Source organism: Semicossyphus pulcher, unplaced genomic scaffold, assembly GCF_022749685.1.
Source record: "Semicossyphus pulcher isolate SPU_LCO1_2020_fin unplaced genomic scaffold, fSemPul1.0.p SCAF_13, whole genome shotgun sequence".
NCBI lineage: Eukaryota > Metazoa > Chordata > Actinopteri > Labriformes > Labridae > Semicossyphus > Semicossyphus pulcher.
This window is the reverse complement of record NW_027211637.1, coordinates 20972423-20994844: the sequence shown is the minus strand read 5'-3', so window position 1 is coordinate 20994844 and position 22422 is coordinate 20972423. Positions and strand designations below refer to the sequence as shown.

The 22422-nt window shown below is 41.3% G+C and overlaps 2 protein-coding genes across 2 annotated transcripts in view; both read right to left on the bottom strand.

The window, feature by feature from the left end:
- LOC138589644 (glutamate receptor-interacting protein 2-like) overlaps positions 1-16885 on the bottom strand; it is a 37254-nt gene extending 20369 nt beyond the window's left edge. Inside the window, exons 1-9 of the mRNA XM_069660037.1 lie at positions 16705-16885; positions 10690-10770; positions 9825-9963; positions 8044-8189; positions 3547-3630; positions 3383-3458; positions 2641-2786; positions 429-576; positions 179-348 (exon numbers count right to left, since the gene is read on the bottom strand). Coding sequence (XP_069516138.1) covers positions 179-348; positions 429-576; positions 2641-2786; positions 3383-3458; positions 3547-3630; positions 8044-8189; positions 9825-9963; positions 10690-10770; positions 16705-16882 — 1168 coding nt within the window. The 5' untranslated portion in view covers positions 16883-16885. The remainder of the gene's footprint in view (positions 1-178; positions 349-428; positions 577-2640; positions 2787-3382; positions 3459-3546; positions 3631-8043; positions 8190-9824; positions 9964-10689; positions 10771-16704) is intronic.
- Positions 16886-19147: 2262 nt separating this feature from the next.
- Positions 19148-22354, bottom strand: rpl32 (ribosomal protein L32). Its single transcript, XM_069660042.1, has 4 exons — positions 22295-22354; positions 21556-21656; positions 21265-21446; positions 19148-19312 (listed from the first exon to the last, which is right to left on the bottom strand). Exons 2-4 carry the CDS (start codon positions 21649-21651, stop codon positions 19183-19185), a joined length of 408 nt encoding a protein of 135 aa, XP_069516143.1. The 5' UTR covers positions 21652-21656; positions 22295-22354; the 3' UTR covers positions 19148-19182.
- Positions 22355-22422: the final 68 nt, after the last annotated feature.

Below are 22422 nucleotides of genomic sequence, written 5' to 3'. Positions count from 1 at the left end.
AACTAAGAGCAGGGCAGCGACAGTTCATATGTTGAGGACAACATACTGCACCTCCAGCCTGTGTTTATGTATTGGCAGCCTTCAGTGATCTCTCACTTGCTTTATCTTCTTCTATTTTCTCACATCCTTGTGTTGTCTTTTTTTCTGCTGTGTATTTTGTATCACCTCCAGGTCGTACCTGTGTCTTGCGGCCTGACAGGAAGTCTGCTCTGACTGGCTGGAAGAATCTCCAGTTTCACCACATCAGAAGTGCTGGCGAGCAGCTGCGTGGCCTCCATCAGAGAGCAGTGCTCTGTGCTGGTCCCGTCTATAGACAGAAGGATGTCTCCCACATGCAGCGCTCCACACCTGAGAGAGTGAGACACGGGCAGGTGGTGTCAGGAAAAGTTTGTCTCAGAGGTGTAAAAAATATAAGAGGTTGATTTCACCTTTCCACCACGCTTGCTGGCTTTATCTTGTCAATGATAATAACTTGTTTGCTCCTGTATATTGTTGTGGTGAGGCTGATCCCCAGGCTGGCAGAGGGACCTTTCACGATCTCCACCAGCAGAGGGCCTGAGGCTTGCTGCACCGCCTCTGAAACAGATAAAACATGCAGATATGAGGGAGGCTGACGAGAGCACTGGATGCATCTAAAGCAGGAAACCCCATAAACATGTTTTACAATCTTAACCAACAATGAAAAGGCTGAATTGCACTGCTTTTCTGAAGGTTTCTGTTACTCTACAAGAATATTTACCTTTTTAATCCCCTTTAATTTTTTTGGTTCATTTAGTAACATCCGCAGTTTTTAATGCAGCTCATAACATGCTGTTTAATGTAGTTTAAAGTTAAATGGACTGCGAGCAAATTGGGGCTCAGTATCTTGCCCAAGGACACTTCAACTCGTAAGCTGAAGAAGTGAGGGATCAAACCGGTAACCGTCTGATTGGAGGACGACCGACTCTACCTCCTAGCCACAGCCGCCGCAGTAGCTATTTATACCTAAAGACATTAAATTCACTGTTGGGGAAAATATCACATAAAAAATGCAGTAACAAGATATTCATGAGTGTTTGAATAGCCAGTGAGGTGTTGTGTTTTTACTGTACTTCCCTTTTAGTCTTTTATTTTGCATTATTGTTAAATAAAATGTACTTACTTTGAATAGGGGACATAAAAGTTTCACGTTTGTATAACAGGAGTTTATTCAGTTGGCTGTATTATTATGTTTCTTTTGTAAGTCTCAATGACAAATGAAATAAAGAGTTTTTGTCTTCTGATATTTGACACAGTCGTCTAGACATTTAACTGTATTGACTTTAACAATGACAAAGGGACGTGTCATTTTCAAAGCAAGTTTTTGAACTGACAGATGAAGTGTTGTGCTGCTCAGCATGAAATAAAGCGATGATTGCTCTTGATGCTTTGAGACATTGTTACAGAGAATGGGCTGAAGCATTTAAAATCAGATTAAACCGTCAGAATCAAACTCTGATTTCCCCAGATTTCAGTCAGTAAAATACATTTCTCCTGAACCCTCTGAATGGTTCAGTGTGCAGACAGGAGGCCTGAGTCCTAAACTCCCACGTACAGAGCGATAATTTGTGTCAGAAGTCCTTGGTGACCTGCCCTAGTTTGCAGAGAGCGGGGCAGAGTTTGTGATCTTACGGAGAATCAGTCACCATGACCAAATGGAGTTCATAATCAGCAGTGAGTTCCCGTCTCCTCTTCAGTGGCATATTTTACTCCTTTTTGACCCAGTGCTGAGGATACTTTCAAGTCAAAATACATTTGATTCAGTCTGGACACTCACAGTCACACTGACCTGCTGGGTTACTGTTTCCTGGAATCCTGGTGTTGAAACAAAGGGCATAAATATTATAAAAAGTGGCCCAAACTGATGGAAATAATACGGATATGTACAATTTGAGGCACTAGATTAAAGCCAGCGTAGTAGTCCCGCAAATGACAACTCTGGGTGATTTATTTAAGTATGTGCCTCTGGAAGATTTGATGATATCATAGTGATGTCATCAGGGTTATCTTGTCCCAAGTATGGGGACTTCAAATTTCTATTTAATGTCTACATTATTAACTGAAGATGATGTGTTTGAAAGAAAAGATATTTTACCTGGCTTAGAAGTTAAAATAACAGCAAGTTGCATTGTGGGAAATGTAGGATCCCCTGTTTTTGGAGCTTGACTCATCTTAGGAACTAAACATCAGGATATCTTGGCTTCTGCTTTGATTTTGACCATTCTTCTTGTAATCTGTCTCTTAAATACCTCAAATTTATAGAAGTGTGATTGTTTTATTGAGGACATGTTGAAAGATGTTTTTAACAAAGCAGGAGAGACATCCCCTATCTGTAAACTAAAGTACTACAATGACAGAAAAGTATTACTTTTTAAAACATACATCCAGATTGAGCCTACCATGGTTACACAGTGAAGAGATCCACACAATATAATAATACCCTGAATATTACCCATCTACCCTTTCCGAGCTCTATTGTGCTCATGGGCTAGTGTGACTCCCCTAGTGGCATCTCCAGCACACACTCAGTCACATCCACGCAGCCGAAACAGCCACATTATTTACCCTCAGAGCAACGCTGCCCGACGTGCCTCGGCATATTCCCCGTGTGTGTGTGCTCACCCATGACAGAGACGTCATACTCAATCAGGAACAGAGCCTCCTGCCCGCTCTGCATCAGCATGGTCAGAGCGTCGGCGTGCTTCTCTCTGTTCAAAGGCATCCCATCTATGCTCAGCACTCGGTCTCCGGCCTTCAAAGTGCCCTCCCTGGAGAAACATAGAAGGAGAAGAAGAAAGAAGATCTGAACAAGATGCGCATACAAGCGTTTACGCGGCAGTCACAGTAAATCATTAAACAGTTCCACATGAGTGTTCGCTCCCAGGTGAGATGAAGGATAAGCGAGATAAACGGCGGTAAAAGTCTTTGATGGTGAATTATGTTTGCTCCAGTGTTTTGGTGCTCGCAGTTTTTTTTTGTGTGGGGAAAAGTGCAATGTTGCGTTCGCCTCGGGATGAGCGGTGCCCTTTCTGCTTTGAAGATAAAATACACTACAGGATGTGTCACAGCCACAATTTCATGCAGACGAAGGCTGATGCAAAATAAATAACGCCTACATAATTTAAAAAGCATAATTTTCAATATTCTAATTACATACAGATAAATATTTACATTGTAGACAAAGATAAGGCAGTTAGTAAAACACACATCCATTAGGCTACACATCTACAGTTAATGCACACACTATAGAAACGCATATACAATACTTTGAATAGGCTCATTCATGCACAGTCAGGCCGTAAAATGCATACAGGACACATAAATAGCAGCACTTGTATACACAAACATCTATCCATGTTCTCACCTGTCAGCGGGACCTCCAGGCCTAACGTATGTCACCACCAGAGGACGAGACCTGCGCCAGTCCTCGTGGAAGCCTCCTTAAAAAAAAACAGAGAATAAATCAGCGCAAAAAAAGATAAATTATTTCTCCTGAAATATTTATGTGAAACAATCCTGGTCACATACCTCTCATGACAAACCCAAAGCTGTTTCCCTCCTTGTGTAAACACACCTCTATGGTTTTGGTAATGACTCCTGAGGGGGTCTGGACTGGAGAGTGGAGAAGACAGAAAAGATTAAGAAAATTATAATCCCTGAAAACAGCTCATAAATGAGGTATCAGCAATGTGTAAAGCTTTCACGAAAGTTTGATTATAGTCTCATCTGAGTAAGTGCTGAATCGTGAGAATGAACAAAGAACTGAGGAAATGTGTTTAATTAATCTCAGTGGGGGGTTTAATTCTCTGTGTTTGACCCACACTAATGATTACGGAGCAGTGAGCAGACGCAACGCAGCCCAGGGCGATTGACTCTTGCTTCTGAGGCCGATGTCTTGATCAAGAAAACCCAATAAGTATTGATTGTGTAATTTGCAGGTCCGAAGACGTCTGGATCTCAAGGTTAAATCAGGGATAAATTTGGTTAATGATTGTTAGACTGAACTGTCCTTTTAACACGATTGTGATGTCTATTATTCACTGTGACACTGGTCTGCTTTACAAATATGTGTTATCGTGCTACAAATTTTTTTTTTCTTGTAGCTTGAATGTCAAAAAGACAAGCAAATGTAGCTCAGTTTGATCTTAGACCTCTAGACATCTAACCTGTAATTTAGCAAATTAGTGCTTAATAGGATAAGACAAATTTTTGGTGTGCGAGTGAATTAAAGCGCCGAAAGAACACGTAGAAACAAACAAAGAAAATGCAAACATGCAGAAAAGCCACAGGGTAGAGAGAAGTGAGGGCTCATGAGGTTAAATATTAATTTGATGCTAAGCTTTCTGGAGGTGCCTCAACATGACTCCTGGGTGCCCAGAGGCCTGTACTACAAAAGGAAATCAACCTAACCAGGATATCTTCTGTTTATCTGGCTTAACACTAACAAAAGTGATACAACTAAGGGTTTCCTGATACAACCATAAGCATCACGTAAAAGAGTTTGCAGCAATTGACTAATCGCAAACATTAACAAGTCACAGCAGATCAGCATATTTTACAAACTTAGAACAAACTATGATATAAGACAAATACAAAGAAGTTAAACACATAATCCATGCTAAAAGAAACACAGCTGCGGCTGCCAAATGCTGGGGGGACAGCTGGGAAGAATGCACAAATTAAGGCTTATAATATCACTGGCCCATTATAAGGGCACGAGTACATGTCACTATAATTACATCTGTTTATTCCATGATTAATGTGTTGCTCAGATGAACTCTAATAGTGTTTATGGCAGTTTTGGACTTATTCTTTCAGCTGAAGCAATTCAAAGCAGTAAGTAAGCTGACTTTCATATCTAATAAATAAGAAGTTCAAGGCATTAGTGCTTCAATCATTCTCTCAGAATATCAGGAAATAGCAAATATCATTTCAACAATCATCGTTTGTTGGTCTCTGAACATTTTAGCCCTCCTCCCTTTTTGTAATTTATCACCAAGCTCAGGGATCAAGAGAACTAATTGGTCATTATGCGTTGCTTTTATAAAGGTTGACCTCTATGGAAGCAAATGTGACAGCACAGACAATGTTCAATGTATTTTATATTGAAAAAGGTCAACCTCCTCTGACCTGGAAATGTCAGATCAGCAGCGACCTCTTGTGGTCAACATACAGAAATGCTCCAATCACAGTCCAGATTTTGGGTCATGTGACCTCGTTGGCCTGAAAATGTTTCTGTACAATGGCGGCCATCCAAGCGCAGTGGACCGAGGAGAGGAACTTACACTGATAAAACATTACCCTGGTAAGTGAATGTGTCATTTGTCAGGTAAAAATAATTGAATATAAACTAAAAAATACTTTTGAGATGGTTTACCGCCGTGAAATTTGTCAGTGAGCAGATTTGTGTTAGATCATTTGGGCTAGCTTAACTTGCGGTCGTACTAGGAGTTGCTATGGTAACGCCGTAGTTAGGACAGCAACGGAGGAGTACAGAGAGATGCCTGTTGCCCTGTGTCTCATCATGTTGCTTGTTGATGTTTCCGTTGTCTGTTGATGTAAAAGTTGATACGTGTATCACCACCTTTTGGCCAAATTCAGATCTCAAAATACGAGTTAAAAAATTAAGATTAAACCTTAACATATTTATCCATTTTCCATGTAAGCTAGCATGTCATACAATTGATTGTGACCTCTACAATCAATATAGGCCTACCTCTATCTTCATATTCCGATAAAACTAAGCCAGTTAATGAGACTGACAGTTGGCAAGCCATTGGGTTGTAACATTATATTTCTATCAGTCTAACAGAACTATATTTACATGGAGACTCGCTTGTAGAAAGTCAACCATGTAGCTTACTGCCGCAGACCTAGTAGCTTGTCACCTAGCTCCTCGCGTAGTTGGGGAGGCGCGCAGGATGGTGCCACTGTAAGCTTTTTCTGTGCTCTGGCGAATTTCATCTTGTTCAAGGCTTGAATTCGTTTGCCCAATGACAAGAAACATGCTGTTGTTTTTTTAATGTAAAAGATATTGTTATGAGGGTCTGTAAAACTTTGACCCGCTTTTGAATTTTTTCCATCGAGTTTTCCTGAACGTTGAACTCTGCAGACCACAAGCTAACGCCACTAAAGCTAACCGGTAAGCTAGTCAACGACACTAAAGCTAACTGATAAGCTAGCCGACAACACTAAAGCTAACCGGTAAGCTAGCCAACGACACTAAAGCTAACGTTACCATCATCAACTTGTTAGCTTGGTGTCCCAACTTGCAAATAATAACTGATTCAGTAGTTTTTGACACTGTCCCACGAGGCGCTGGAAGTAAGTCATAGTTGGGGGTGCTGAAAGAATGTGAATATGATGACGTCATACTTTCTGCTACGCAAATTCATGTTTTATTAATTTATGTGTTAATAATGTTCAGGATTATTCATTTGTAATAAGTATTAATAGTAAATTATACCGATTTTATAACATTATCACTTCAACAGACAACAAACTTCACATTACAAGTTCACACAGATGTTGCCTTTGATTAGTTCATCATAGTTTATAACTAACAGAGCAGTGAGGATCAATTGTTTCATGCTGGAGACAAAACGATTTGCGTACATGGACGCGCACCAAACCCACACTGGAGCCATATATGAGATAGCATCAATGTTTTAACAGAGATTCCAGTCTGCAGTGATACACACACACACACTACACACTTCACTGATAAACTAAGTTATAAGGACAGATGATCAAATGAAGATCATTTTCTTGTCTCCACATCTGTGTGTATTCACACTTTCTCTCACTTATCTCTCTCAGTCACCCATTGTTATTAAATTAATAATCTACTAAAATGCATAATTTTAGAGAAACGCATAAACGTTATTTCCAGGAAATAAACAATGATAATCAAATCATCCTCATATGATACAGTGTCCCTGTACAGGTGCTGCATGACAGTGAACAGTACAGCTATCCGTGGATTGAACTGTTCTGTCTGACAGGATCATCAGTGCCTTTGCGTCTTCGGTTACTTTGAAAATCTCTCCGAAACACAGCAAAGTGTTGCGAGCTGTAAAAAGCTACGAATGAAAAAAAACAAAGCACTTCTTTTATATATCGCTGTAAAAAGGGGTGAAACACAATTTTAAATGTTTTATTAGCTGATGGTTTTACTTGTGCCTCAGCACCCCTTCTTCCCGCACCTATGCTATCCCATCTGGTTTATATGTGTTATTTAGGAATGTTGTGCACTCTCTGCCCCTGCCTCCGTCTCAATTAGGCAAAGTTTGTTTTTCTTTTAATAGGCATGAACTCCAGAATAAGGGCTTTATTTTAACATATCCTGCTCCGGAGCCGAATTGCTTGAATCGTTATTTTAAGTGTCTGACAGCGTTAGGGAAAAAGATCCTTACACAGATAGATGAAGAGTACATTCCTTTTTATTGAAACAGGAAACAGAAGAGGGACAAAAATTGCAGTGAGACGTGCGTTGTTGCAAGAATAGGACAGAGGAATTTTCCATAATGTCTCAGAATAACTATCTCAGTCAGTCAGCAGTTGCCTCATTGCAGCTGAGGTGATCTTCTGTATCCGTAACTATGTTAAAAATAGGGCCCAGATTTAAAATCACGAATATCCCTTTAACTTGCAAGCAAGAGTAAACCAACATGATGCAGCGACATAGAAAAGTAGCAATTGCGTGCTTCCTTTGTTCTACTGGACTTCGATATTGATTCGTATCTGTATTTGAGTTCTAACAGTTTATAGCTCCTATTAACAACATAAAGCTCATGTTGCACTGTCATACACAGACTGGTATTAACAGTTATGAAGCTGCTGTGATGTGTTGATGCTGTCTGGACCTATAAATGTCTCCTCTTTGATTTAACTGGCAGATACCACTGCCCACTGCGCGCCACTCATATTTTAGTGTCATGCCGATTCTTAGTGGTATGCAACTTTGACTCAGTTTTGATGACAGCACTTTCCTACACGTCAGAACTCTTGCGAAACGTTACTAACCGAATGGAGGCAGCTCGTACTCCACCTCCAGCACGACTCGCTCCCCGATGTTCTTCAGCAGGCTGATAATCTCATCATGGCGAAGCTTTGACAGGTTGATGCCGTTCACTGACTTGATGTAGTCTCCTACATTCAGCTGGTCGCTCCTGAGGAAATCATGGAAAGACGCATGAATTATTAACTGCATGTCACATATGGTTTTCCGAGTTACAATTGTTTATTACCAACATCACCAGAATATGGGGTATCAACTCAACCTTAAGTCATTACCTTGCGTCTCAAATTTGAATTTGAAAGATGTGGATTTATGAAGCTTTTTAGCTACTTTCATCTTATTGTTTCTGTTTACGGCTCACAACCTGCACTCACATCTCTCTAAACTTTATTTATTTATTTATTGTATTTTATTTAAAAGGGACCATGTACAGTTTAAAACATAAATGTCACCATTTGATGCACCGTACCAGATTATAGCTTTAAGCTAATTCGCATCTGTAGTCCCTTGGCAGGTCAACACAAAAGGAAAAACCGGAATAAAACAAACAGTACAGAGAGAAACTCAATGCAGACTACTTGTTTGTTACATTTGCATTCATAAATAGGGCTCCAAAAGCAAAATTTGGCTGCACACAAGTTGATCACGTCATGATCAAAAGGAGATCTAATCTGGAATTAATATTCTGTCCTTTTTTTGCATATTTTACTGCGGTATGCTGCTGTGTAACAGCAGCAGAAATCCAACTGATGAATATACAGAATGAGCACTGACTAAATGAAAACATTTACACATTTTTTTATGGTTGGTTGCATTTATTTGCGTCCAGACAGGAATGATAATTTGATTATGACTCCCTAATACATAAAGAGCAGATGCTGGATAGGGATGGCTGAGATGATGGTGTCTCACAAACGACAATATGAGTCAACACGCCGCTCTTCGAAAAGCAAATTAATCAAATAAAAGCTCTGCCCCGCTCACCCCTTTCACCTTTAGGCTACTGCCAGTCAGCGCTGACAGCAGACAGAGAGAGACGTCTTAACCAGCAGAGCCGACCGGCCTGTCATCAGGTCCAGTCTCATCACACGATGTCACTGCCAGTCTCTCTCCTGTCTGCATGAGTGTCTCTCCACCCAGTAAATTAGCTAGCACTTCCACACAAGCATGAACTCAGCTGTGGGAGGACAAGCTGCTTGGAAGAATTAGCACAGCGTCCGTCTTTAAACCTCCCTGGACTTGACAAGCGAGGTTTGGCTGAGGCGTTTTTCAGAGGGGGCTGCGTCATTCTTACAAAACTGTGTACGTGTGTGTGTGTGTGTGTGTGTGTGTGTTTTTATGTCACACACGCCGCTTATTCATCATAAAACGTGAGTCATCCACTACATTTTACTTTCATGTGTTTGATGTTGGGGAAAATGAGTTTTAATGTTGTTGACGTTGAGGGAAATTGGTTTAATCGGATGCTAATTAAGCTATCTTTGAACTAAAAAAACAAGCTTAACAACTTATAAATTAATTACCTCCACACAGTGAATTAGGCATTAAAGACATTGAAAAATAAAAATATAAACATCTTACTTTCAATTGATGGACACATGTTACATGCTTTCTTGGGGACTTTGATGTAAGGGGATTACTAATCGTGGGATGGCATCAAGCTAATCTAACGCTACACCTACAGTCCTGCAATCAGGGCGAGCTGGGTGTAACTAACAGAATAACAGACCTGGACATCTTGCTGTGGTTGCCAGGTTTTAACCGCATCACAGAGCAAAGATCTCACCTGGCAGCTAGCCCACCTGGCCGTAGGTTTGACACTCTGGGCTTGCCGTCCTTATCAGACCCTCCTGAGATGGTGAGGCCAAGGCTGCTGCCTTCCCTTTTCATCAGGTCCACCGTGGTCACTCCTCTGTACTCGTCTGCTGACGGATACACACACAGGCACAGATCCACAGTCAGCATTAGCGTCTGCTTGACAGAATCACCCTGTCTGAAAGGCAACGAAAGACTCTTTTCTTTCTTTTCTCTTTTTTCTTTCTTTCCGGATTGTCACAGAAATGCTCTTTGACACACGACCACATACTTTATTTTCTCGCTGTCCTGTCTTTTCCTTGTTCCTTCACATCTCTCAATCTGAGTGAATCTTTGTGACGGGTTCACAGAGATGAAGGAGGAAGACAGGGTCAGTTTTATTAATACCACACCAATACTGATAATGGAAGAAATTCATTACATTATTACAACAAAAGAGACTGATAGAAAATTACCGCACACTCATCAGTTCGTAAATTGAAATCCAATTGAATTCTTCAGTGAATGAAAATGAGTTTGACCCTAATGGATACGTGGTTATAAAGTGTCATCTGAGGACTCATTCTGTCTTGCGGTCCACATTGTGCTGCGCTGTTAAATTGTTCGACTTGAAGTAGAAGTGTGGTTTAGTGCAAATGACAGGTATGCCACACAAGCGTTTTTTTTCACCTTATCTAAGCATTCAAAACAGTGCAACATCAAGCAAAAAACAGTAGACACACAAACAGTGAAAGGCCACACGACTCTTCTGTTTGAGGTGAATTGGGAGCAGAAGCATGAATCAGATAAAAGAGAGAAAACAAAATGAGATACAGTCAACTTTGACTGAATTGTACCTGAAAAGCTGCGCCTCTGGGACGAATGCGATTGGTCAGTTGTCCCGGAGTCCTTGCTCCCCTTAGAGTATGGTCCTTCATCTGAGGAGACAGCAGGGAGGCATGGAGGTGCTGTTAGCAAGCACTGTGGCGACATGAAGGGCAACTCGGCAGCAGAAGGCAAAATGAACACGCGCATCCCATGCACATCACAACAGCTGGACACACATACTCTGACATCACGCTCAGGGTTTGAAGCTTTAATTCTGATACAGTGTCATTCTTCTATATTCCAGGTTGTAAGTGTATAAATTCTGCACATCCAACAACCACCATTTATCGCTTCTTAGTTAAGAGCGTCTAAAAAAAACAAATAAACAGTAAAAATTTGGCGGGAAATTTGGCCATATTTCACGTAAAACAACATTTTTTATGAGCTATTAGCTTTTGTTAGGCAACAGCTAAAGTAGCATTCTACCACGGCCTAGCTTACATCACGTTAGCCGGAAAGTAAATCCTAACGTTTAAACGTAATGTTAGTTAGGAAGTTTTGCCTATTGTTACATTTAACACTTCTAAACGGTAATATTAGCTTTGTGCCACTTCCTAGCTAACGGTGATATAATCTCGTTCCTGGCTCAATGCTAACGTGACCAGATTTCCCTCTGGATTTTCGCTGCTTTTCAGTCGCTGATCAATCGAGAAGCAGTGAAAGGATAATTATTTCTAAGACTTACAACCAACAGTTTAACATTGTAACAACAGCTTCCCACCCTGAGAATGACGTCACAGGAAAATGGCTGCTATGCGAATGGTCCTTGAACTGCACATTGGGAGGGAAACAGCACCAAGCCGCACTGTCAGACATTAACCAACTGAAACATAGTGATCAGCCTGGTCCCTCCACAATCCTATTGAGGGGTCAAGGGTTAAAATAGCTCCTCTCTGTCTGCAGTAAATAACCATTGAAAACCAATAATATAACACAAGAGTACATTTGCATCAAGCCTGATGTATGCGACCACTAAAGCATTGGAATTCTCCTGAAGGAACAGCATGCAGTTATGGACTGTTCAGGCATATGGACTGTTCAGGCATGTTCATATACTTTATAGCAGCTGCTATTGAAGGCCAGGAAATGTTCAATCTGCTCTGCAGGGATACTGATATCTTTTATACACATATATATATATATATATATATTAACCCACAGAGGGACCCAGTTCTGACCCAGCGCAGGCCTCAGATTAGCAGGGCCACTGCTCAGCAGCCATGTGAACCTGAATGCAGCCACAGGAGCATGTCAGCAGTCACAGTGATGAGGAAACTTGACTTGGCACTTCTCTAATCCTGTCCACTGAGGATTACCTTTTCAGCCACAGTCCGCCACAGTGATTGAACATTATATTACAAACTGAAAGAGAAGCTGAAGTACTATTGGTGGAGGCGCCATGTTTGTGCCTCACCCTACAGGCATCTAAAAGTCTTCAGTGAGTGCTTTCCTACTTTTTTTTACAGCTTATTTTAAGAAACTTTGTAATGTTCATTTGTAAGGGAGAGACAAAGATACGAATACTGACATGAGTAAAAAAAGGACAGGTCCATGATGGGGTTGAACGATCCAACGGGCACACGACTCACCGAGGCAATAAAGGTATTTAAGAAGGCTGGTCTTAAAGGCCGGAAACGGCAATTTGGACAATAAATCACACTACTTTGAATTAGTCTATCAAATATGATCATATAGACATAATTCTGCTTAATACGCTCCTTGTTATTCCAAAAGTTGCCTGAGAACATTCATGTTTTCATTTCTTCAGTATCTTCTATTGATACATTCTACATAGGGACTGCTAATAGCTAATTCGGCTTACTTTTAATCGTTCCAGTTAGCCGATGTGAACAAATACTAGCGAAAAACGGAGGCCAGTTGTAGCCCTTAGCTTACTTACTGACTCCATGGCAACATTAGGGGTACTTCCTGTTTACATCCCCAGAAACTAAGGCTTTCATCACCCAAAAAAACAAACCTATATATTAATATAGTGTCTATTATAAATTTCAGTCACTTGGCACTATTGTCTTTAGAAAACCCCTGGTCAATTAAAGCAGGAATTACTTCCATGGTCAGTAACAGGACCTGTCATCGTTTCAGAGCTATCATCCCAGGCCTGACAGTTTATCAATTTGACATGTAATGACATTCCCAATTACCTCAGTTCAATCTGCCTTTAATCTGTGCTGATTTGTCAAGACCGAACCGGGGGAAAACAAGTGCCCCGAGGGCATAAAGCCCACTGCCTTCTCTCTGTCCACATCAAACTCCCACATCTGCCTGACTGAAGATGAAGCCTTTAGACAGCTGAGAGGCACGGATCCTTTGTCAAACCTCCTCTGACCTGAAACCTTTGCGTGGGCCCTGGACACGAGGGGTGAAGAAGAAAATTCAGCCTTCTTGTGCACACAGCTGCGTGATGCAGACCGTAGCCACATAAATATATTTTACTGGACTTTGCATTTTACGGGGATGTATAGGGCATACATATGCATAATATGGCATTTCACACTAATTTACACACATCCTCGCACAAATATCCCCCTCCAATAGCTGAGAGGCACAAACACACAGTGAGTGACACATCACAAACACGTTAATCTGGACAAAAGCTTTGTAACCACGCGGGCTCCTGAGGGCCCCTGACAGTCCAGCAGCTGTCATTGCAGTCAAAAGGCATCGTTAGCTCTGGGTAACGCAGACCCCCGCGCTCTGCACGTGACTGAGCACTACTGTACCTTCAAGTCATCCTCCACAAGCTTAAAATAACCATCATCGACCCCAACGGGCAGAATTAAGCTCAGGAGGGAAGCTGATTAATAAACAGCCCCAACAAGGAAACAATAATGTACAGGAAAGAAAAAACAACCCCTGGTCTGGAGGAGGTTAGTTATGGGCTGGAGGATCAGGGTTGGCAGAAGGACCTAAGGACTAAAATAAAATCATGTGCTCCTGCATAAATATGTGGTGAGTTAATTAACTTCTCATTTAAATCAGGACACTGAATGTAAGCCCTCTAATAACCAATCAGAATGTAGGTTAAATATGGGGGTGGCACTGACAATGACAATGAAATCATAACGCTATTTTCAGATGTGAAACTTTATTAATAAACTGGGTCCTGCAAGATCCAGTTTGTGTTGCTATATCTGCCCCAGTTACACATGGCAGGATGGTATGTGGAGCTCGGGGTCCAGTCCACGCGTATTTAAAGCTCTATCAGGCAATCATTATACATGCATTATAATTTTACATTCAGGCTGTATGGATGACTCTTCATGTGCAGAGGCCGCCCCTCAGATGAACCATGAATGAACCACACATTTAAAGGCACGGTACGGTAAGCCGCTTTCCACAAGTTACTAATTGATCTTCACGATCACTGATCCTCCGCCTGACACTTCACTACACAAGCCGCAAAGATCAAAGTGTGGAGCTCTTACCAATGCTGTTCTTGGCGTCTCTCCTCAGACCACACAGCATGGCTGTAGTTTACTCAGCACCAGCCCCCCTCTGGACGTAACCTTGCTGATTTGTAGTGGTGGGCAGAGAGCCGAGGTTCCCACCACGCTGAGGTGAGAGTACACGACCCGAGAGTCTCAGCCGCTCACATAAAACACCATCTCCTTCTTTTCGGTCCTTTTCCCAACATTTCCTTAACCCTTGCCCCTGTTTGTAAAAGCCAGCTGAGCTCCAGAGGGCAAATTCTGCTCCTCAGATGGTCGTCTTTATTTAAACTTGTTGACAAAAAGATGTCAGTGTTAAATCATCCTTCTGAATCCTTTAAAAAAATAAACCAAGCTCTGTTTTTCTATAAGATCCAAAGCAGGGAGAGCAAAGGTTCATGTCCTTTTCTTGCCATCTTGCCGTGGCTCCATTTTTGAGCTATTCTTACTAATCATCCGTCCTTTTCCAGAGGGTTTATCATCCCCCGTTCATACGCTCACATGAGCTCACACTCAAGCCCTCTCTCTCTCATACAGAGCTGGAGTGAGTGTGTTTGCTCTCTCTCTCTCTCTCTCCCTCTCTCCCTCTCTCTCTGCCAGAGGGGTTCAGTGAGGCAGGCACACACGAGAGTCACTCCCTCCCCCAGCACATACACACACATACACACTCTTTATCCATTTCCCACCAAGTCAAACACCCCTCTTATGCACATCCTCAAACCCACCCACACTCTCAGACACACACCGAAATTAGACACGACCAAAGTGCACACACTCATCTCCCGGCACAATTAACACCACCTGCACATTCATTGTCAGACGGAGCCCTGCACCGTGTCACGTTTTTCTCACATAAGAGACTGCACCCATTTCACACGGCTTGTATCCGCACGGTGCTCGTATCGCTCTCTCACCCACACACATAGTGGAAAATGCATATGCAAAATTCCTGCGCAGAGCAGCTGCCTGTTTTGGGAGCATGTTGATATGTTGCTCATAAAAAGTGCTGTAGCTGTGCCTCAGGCTTTAATGACAGATCTCATCGAGCTGTGTTCATGTGAACAGAAATTAATGTGCAAATTGAAGCAAAAAAGGATCATGTGGAATCTGATGGTGTTAAAACATGAAGCACTCGCATCTCATGTTTCCCCCCTCAGGAATGTGACAGGACCCAAACACAGAGGCTCTAACGGGGTGTGCTGACAAACACCTGTCTCACCATTTGTCTCACACTCCAGCTCTGACGCCTGCCACTTCCTGAGCCTTTCTGCACCCACCACCAACAGCAGCAAAAAAAACTGGCCTCCTCCAGCCTCACCGGCGGCCCCTGTAAGCCTCTTCTGCCTCATTTGTTTTGGTCGCTGCGGACAAATTATTTTCAGCACTGAGACTCACAAAAACACAGAACAGAAATCCACAATTTGACATTACACCCGCCGTTCCTCCAACTGCTAATTTAACATATGTATACAGTGAATACAAACAAACACTTCCATGTTTCTACCCGCTGTTGCATGGAGCCTAATTAGTCTTCTAGTGGACACAATGCTCTTCAGGGTGGATAATTTCCTCCGAGACTTCTGTCCTTAATACCCCATTTACAAAGTGAGCGAGCGTAGTCTTTCAGAGCGAGACTAATTAATTTCAGACAGAATGAAGAGGAGTGGGAGACGGAGCAGTGCGTTGAACTGATAAAAACCTCTGGGAATAGAGCAGGAAATGCTGGGTTATAGTAAAAATGGACTCTTCTGCACTTCCTTAATTGACATTATTGATGTAGAGTTGGAGATAATGTAATGATTAGATTAAGAGAGCAGAATTGTTGCAGTGACCTTGGCTTACAGACTTACTGAAACAGAAGTGTAACAGAGGCAGATGTACGGATATAATAATGTTTAAGAGGATAGAGACTGTTTAGGATTTACTGCTGCTTTGTAATGTTTCTCAATGCTTCATCAACATTTAAGTAAAACTAGCCTACATTTTTATTCTATACATAATGTGGGTTTTACAGGCAGATGGCCTGAATCTGAACCTGCTCCTCAATCAAACTGACCACACTGCCATCTCATGGTGATCACATCCAGCTGCAGCTTTCAAGTGAAAGTCTGAAAAGCAAATATTAGTAATCAAGTTGTCAGAACACAAATCAGAATGTGTAAGGGAAAAAAAGGCAGAGGAAAAGATGTGACACACACACACAGTCATGTTTTGGTGTTTGCCTTTTTGGTACATCAGAAATGTTAGATTTTAGGTTAAAAAAAACGCTTCATGTGACGTGCCTTCTGCAAAAATACACACAAGTTCTCCCTGTTTTTTTTGTTTTTTAAGGTCATGTATGAAATCAGATGACTGTTGGGATTTATAAAACACAGATACATTTGTTAAAGCCGGGTAGTTTTGGGTCTGCAACAAAGCTCGTCTTTTCTACAACTTCAAAAATTAGCAAATAACTAAAACATCAAGTTCCACGTCTACATTATTAAAGACATGAACTGATTACTATCACATGACATACTTTCCTGTGTGCTTTACCTTTAGTTCTCCCTCTGATGACACCCAGTCGACATCTGATAGAAAAAGAGAACATCCTCCTCTTCCCTCCTGCAGACCGGCTGCCTTTCCTCAGGGAATCTGTCTGAGGGAAAGCGAAGGCGAGCTGCTTGGGAGCCAGTCGCCCCTTTCCAAACACTACCCTTGCTGACATGTTCATTTTCTGACCAGTGACAAGGAAAAAAATGGATTCAGTCCTCTTCCTGAGACTCTCAGCATCTCTCAGACATTGCATCCTCTGCCTGTCCTGCCTGCTGTTTCCATGTTCTCCTCCCACTCTGGAGAACTTCCAGTCCTCTAAGATGAAGCTTTATCCAAAAAATCTCCACAAACAGGTGCAGCTTTTCAAAAGAGGAAAGGTTAAGATCCAACAATGTAACCGGTTTCCTTCAGTTCCAAACTGCCACAAGCTGACTGGCTAAATAAATGTTATGTTTTTGCATCTCTGGCAATGTCAGATTTTCAGGAACAGATGGCAGAGGGCTCAGGGCTGTGGGGCACAGCTTGCCTGCCAGAATGCAATGGAAACTTGCTCTGCAGGGAGCCGGCTCTGAACATCCCAAAACAAAATAAACAATCAGAGCTGGCCTTTTTAAGCACATAACATCTCATTACATTTTATTTAATCTGTTGATGATACATCAGGGACTTGTCTGTACATGCTGACACAGAATGCCAAACTGACTGCTTGCCATGAGCCCCAAACCCGGATGAATTTATCAAGGACTCCCAACAGGCATATGGTATTTAAATACAAGTCTGTGAATCCCTGTTTGGATGATTCTATTTCACAATGAATGAATTAAAGGAGCAGTCTAACTAATTTTGCACAAGATCAGTGAACCATGTTTGCTACAGAGAACCTATAAAAACACCTTTGTATTCTGTGGCTCTTAAGGGAATGCTCCATACTCACCAAAGCGATTTCCTCTAACGTCATGCTCAGGCTGGGAAACTTAAACGTCTGCTGTGTTAAAGGTTGCAAGATTGAATACATGTAGGGAATCTGACAATCTGACATCAACATCAACAACATATTTGTTACCCTATTAGCTAGCGTTAGACAACAGCAACGTTAGCATTCGACCAGTTCCTAGCTTCAGTTTAAGTACAACAGCATTATCAGCAACATGTAGTTGAAATATAAAAAATATTCAACGTGCAAAATGGTCCCTTTCAGATTGTTTTGTTATATCATTATTTAATTACTATTTTTACTGAACACATTAGCAGTATTTTAATTCAAGTCATGGTGGAGCTAAATGTAACTACTTTAAGTGCGATTTCATGGTTTGTTCCAAGTAAAATGTGTTTGTTACATTTTATATCAGATGAATGTAGTGGAGTAAAAAGAACAGGCCTCTAAAAGTGATGAGTACAAGTATGTAGTTGCAAAAAAATAGGCCAACACTCAAAAAGTAAAAGCACCAAAAAAAAGTCCTTGTGTAGGCATCTTATGTTTTTATTTCAATTTTTCAAAATGTTATGCATTATGGGAAATGTAGGATTCAGTGTTTTTATTAAGGGAAGTGTGCTCCATCCAAGGGACTAGAGATCAGTTTCTTAGACTCTGCACAATCCCTTCTGACCTTGACCTTTGCAAACATGTATGAACTAAATAGATTTGTATATTTGTAATAGATCTTATTCCTGGAGTAACCCTTTCATTCATCCCCACCATACGTTACACTGACACAAAGGTTGATTTTGTTTTAAAGCGTCCAAATAGAGCTTTCAGCTAACATCTGATTCTTGAATTATTTTTTTTGTCCAAGTATCCTGAAATTATTTTTGGTAAAAGTTCAATTTAAGAGTACAAAATGTACCCCAGATGACATCTTGGGAGGAAAACTGTGTTCATACCAAGTTATGTGGCCTCCTCCATTTATAATATGGGTCAACACTCTTCTTCAGGCGCCTCTGCCCCTTTGTTCTGCTCCAGCATCAAGTCATCTGGAAGGTGCTGAGGAAAAACCCCATTTACCCAACGGAGAATACAGACAACTCATGTGTGTGAGCTTCTCTGTACTGCTTTGACGCCTGGCACCAAGTGAAAGTAGCTCAAGTCTCCAAAATATCATGCCCTGAATGAGCTACCCATATATAACTTTCTGGTCATGCTGACACTTGGTAATAAACATTTGCCATCTGGAAATTAAGATTACCCCCCACAAGAGATGCTGGTTTAAATGAAACAGATGACAACTGATGAACTGAAAGGCTAACAAAATAAGATATTTTTACTCTACAGATCAGTTCTGCCAAAACAACCTGAGGACGATCTCAGGTTTGTCCACACTGCCTTCACATTTTTGCCTCACACATTTTTAGACAGAAATGTGCGTCATGTTTAACTCAATATTCAAAACATGTCCATCAACATTACCAACAAGCAATGAGGTGCAAAAAATGACTCACAAGCCACTTTCAATTTTAAAGCGTTTATTTTGAATAACCAGTCTATTCGTTCTCCTCACTCCTGAGCCTGGCGTTGGGGTTGGTGATCTTGATGGCCAGCTGAGCTGCCCTCTCCACAATCACCTTCCTGTTTTTGGAGGAGACGTTGTGGGCGATCTCAGCGCAGTGAGTCCTGCAGCGACAAAAGAAAAGCGTTGGGGTTAATGACAAGATGTCGCCGTCTCGGTGACAGTTTGAGCTGCAATTGCTTTGAGGTTTCTATGGAAACCATACTTGAAAAAACTAATGTCAATTCACACTTCAATACAATGAAGTTGTTTCAAACTAATGACTGTGCCTCCAAGCATAATGTTTTTACAACCATGACACCCCTTATAACCACACCTGGTTTCTTTTGTAACTTCCCGCATTTAAATATAAAGAGATATTCAGTAAAATATAAAACAAAAAAGCAGAAAGTTTCCATATCTGATCATGGTAGAATTACATTTCTTCTGCAAAGGGTAAACAGCCTCACTGGCATCTTTTGTTTCCGAAACAAGCTTCAGAGGGCTGGTCACAGAAAACACACCAGCACAAAAACACCACTACCCCAGATATTCTTCAGCCCAGCTACAATGTTTTTGACTTTATTCTTCCATATTAACAAGATGTAAACTACAACTGAAATAATTACATTTAAAAAGAAACCTAGAATCAACTGACATTTCCACGGATGTATGCGCTTAATAATGGTACCATGCTACTGAAGTTGCTTCTAGATTTTGGATCTGAATAAGGAGTGGGAAAAGACATCTATCTTTAAACTCTGATTAAAAAATGGTTTTCACGTGGTTTCAATCTGTAGTCTACCTGGTCTCTTTGGTGATCAACCAATGGAAGAGTAAATCGCGTGGTCGGGTTTTTAAACATACTACTACTAAGTGAGCCCGTTTAGCTAGCTCGTGTTGCACAGCTTTTATTGTACACCTTTTAAATCACATCTGCCCCGTCCTTTTTTGAAAGGCAATCATTGTCCCGCTTAAACTGTTGCAGAATTATTTTAACACAGTTAAACAATCTGCGGAAAAAAGACCAAACCAGCACCCTCTCTAAAGTTTGTTGCACATTGGCAAGCTCATTTAAAGTCTGAATTTTAGACTGATTAAAATTTTCCTGATTAAGGACGCAAGATGGGGACAAATCTATGACTAGCTGAAGAATCTCTCCTCTTCCACCCTGCAATTAACAGATTACTAAATAAGTACTTGACTAAGTTTTGAAAATGGTAATGCTATGCTTCCTCCCTACAGAAATGTATAAATGTTCCAAAAGAAGAAAAAAAGCACAACCGAAACTGCCAACTGAAAAAAGGGAGGGAGATTCATGGACTAGGATTTCAAAGAACTGAACTTTGCAACGGGTTGCATGCCCTAAAACACAAGGCATATTTGGCTTGTAATTTTCATCTTTTCACAGCTTTGAAGTTAAACAGCAAGGAAAATGATTGCACCACTTGCAAGGACAGTTATAACCCTTTTCTAACTAAGTGAGTGGGTCACAAAAAACCCCCCTCAAACACTCAGGGCTCTTCTTACGGGTTCGACAAGTGCGCTGATAAATTATGTCAAGGAACTTCACCTGGATTGTCAGCGGGTTGTATTCGCCAGTTTAAAAGATAAAAAATATTGGACATCTTATGTGCCTCAAAATGAGGCATGAGGATCAGCACGCATCCACAATTGTGTTTCCTTTTTTCAAATCAGTCGTCAAGTGCTTGACTAAACATTGTCAGTGTAGTTTGTGTATTTAGGGGATGTTTCTATGTGGTTACAGATAACAGCCTAAAGTGTTTCCTCTTTTGCCCTTCTTAAAAAAAAAATAAAAAATAAAAAATAAAAAAAATCGCTGCCACCGATATCTCTGCTACAATCGCAACATATTATTGTGAATGGATTGTATTTTATGGTGCTCACTGCACTGAAAAAAATCTTCAGAAAAAACAATTAACAATGACCATATCAGTCGAGACGTTTAATCACATCTCTTCACTGAAAGGAGGCGAATGGACATAATCATTTGAGCGCTTAAAAATGTCATGTAGAAGTAATCAACATTTATGGACAGTGTATGCAAACAACTTACTTGTTACTCATCATCAGGACCTCAAGCTCCTTGACATTGTGCACCAGGAACTTCTTGAAGCCAGAGGGCAGCATGTACTTGGTCTTCTTGTTGCTACCATAACCGATGTTGGGCATCAGCATCTGACCCTTGAACCGCCTGCGGACCCTGTTGTCAATACCTCTGGGCTTACGCCAGTTTTTCTGTTGAGGATGTGAAAGAGATATTCAGGGATATGTAGCTTAAGTCCAACTCAGCAACTAATGACAAATGTGCAACCCATCAGAGCACATGTAAATCGTAGACACTTACCGCAATCTTCACATATCTGTCAGACTGATGGCGAATGAACTTCTTGGTTCTCTTTTTGACAATCTTGGGCTTTGTGAGGGGCCTGAGGGCTGCCATGGTGACTGAGGGAAGACAGACAACGTACAAATAAGTATGGTAGGATCAACTTCAGTGTTGCAGAAGTACACCATAGCATGCTACTTACAATAAGGAGTCTATTTGCATTTTTTTTCTATTAAAAACGGTAAGTGAGCACACAGACATATTCGAAGCGTTGACCCAAATGCTCAGAATCTACAACTAACACTAGCAACTTCTGTGTTGCAAGCCTCAAGGTAAACGTGTTGTCCAACCTCGGCAAGCTAGCTTCTAGGTGCAGTTAATGTTTAGGTAGTTAGCCAACCATGCTACCCTGCTTCATGCACTCCGCTACAACACTACGGCCTGAACACACATAATTTTTGAATAAGTGTTGTGGCCATAATTTGTTTTTCCGTAATGGCTTATCGTGAGACATGCTGTAAAGCGGGCCTGAAGTGAATACTACGACCACATTTCACGGGATGAGCGGTGGCAGCCGGTTAGCAGCTTTAGGCATAGCACTGCGCTCATCGTCGACACATCAAGGACGGCATAACATTGTTTAATCCTAAATATTATCCAACACATATAGGGCGAACGTGTTTGAATGTTAATCCACATCAAGACTGTCAAATAACGCCATTATTAGCGCGGATTAACATAGATTGTGTGAACTCACCCGCCGATGTAAATCCAAAAGGGACTTCAGCGACGGCGGAAGGAAAGAAAAGGACTTCCGTGAGAGTTGCAAAGGCTTATGGGTAGTGTATTTTAACATAGTACAGTACTTATTGAAGGCGTCGGTGG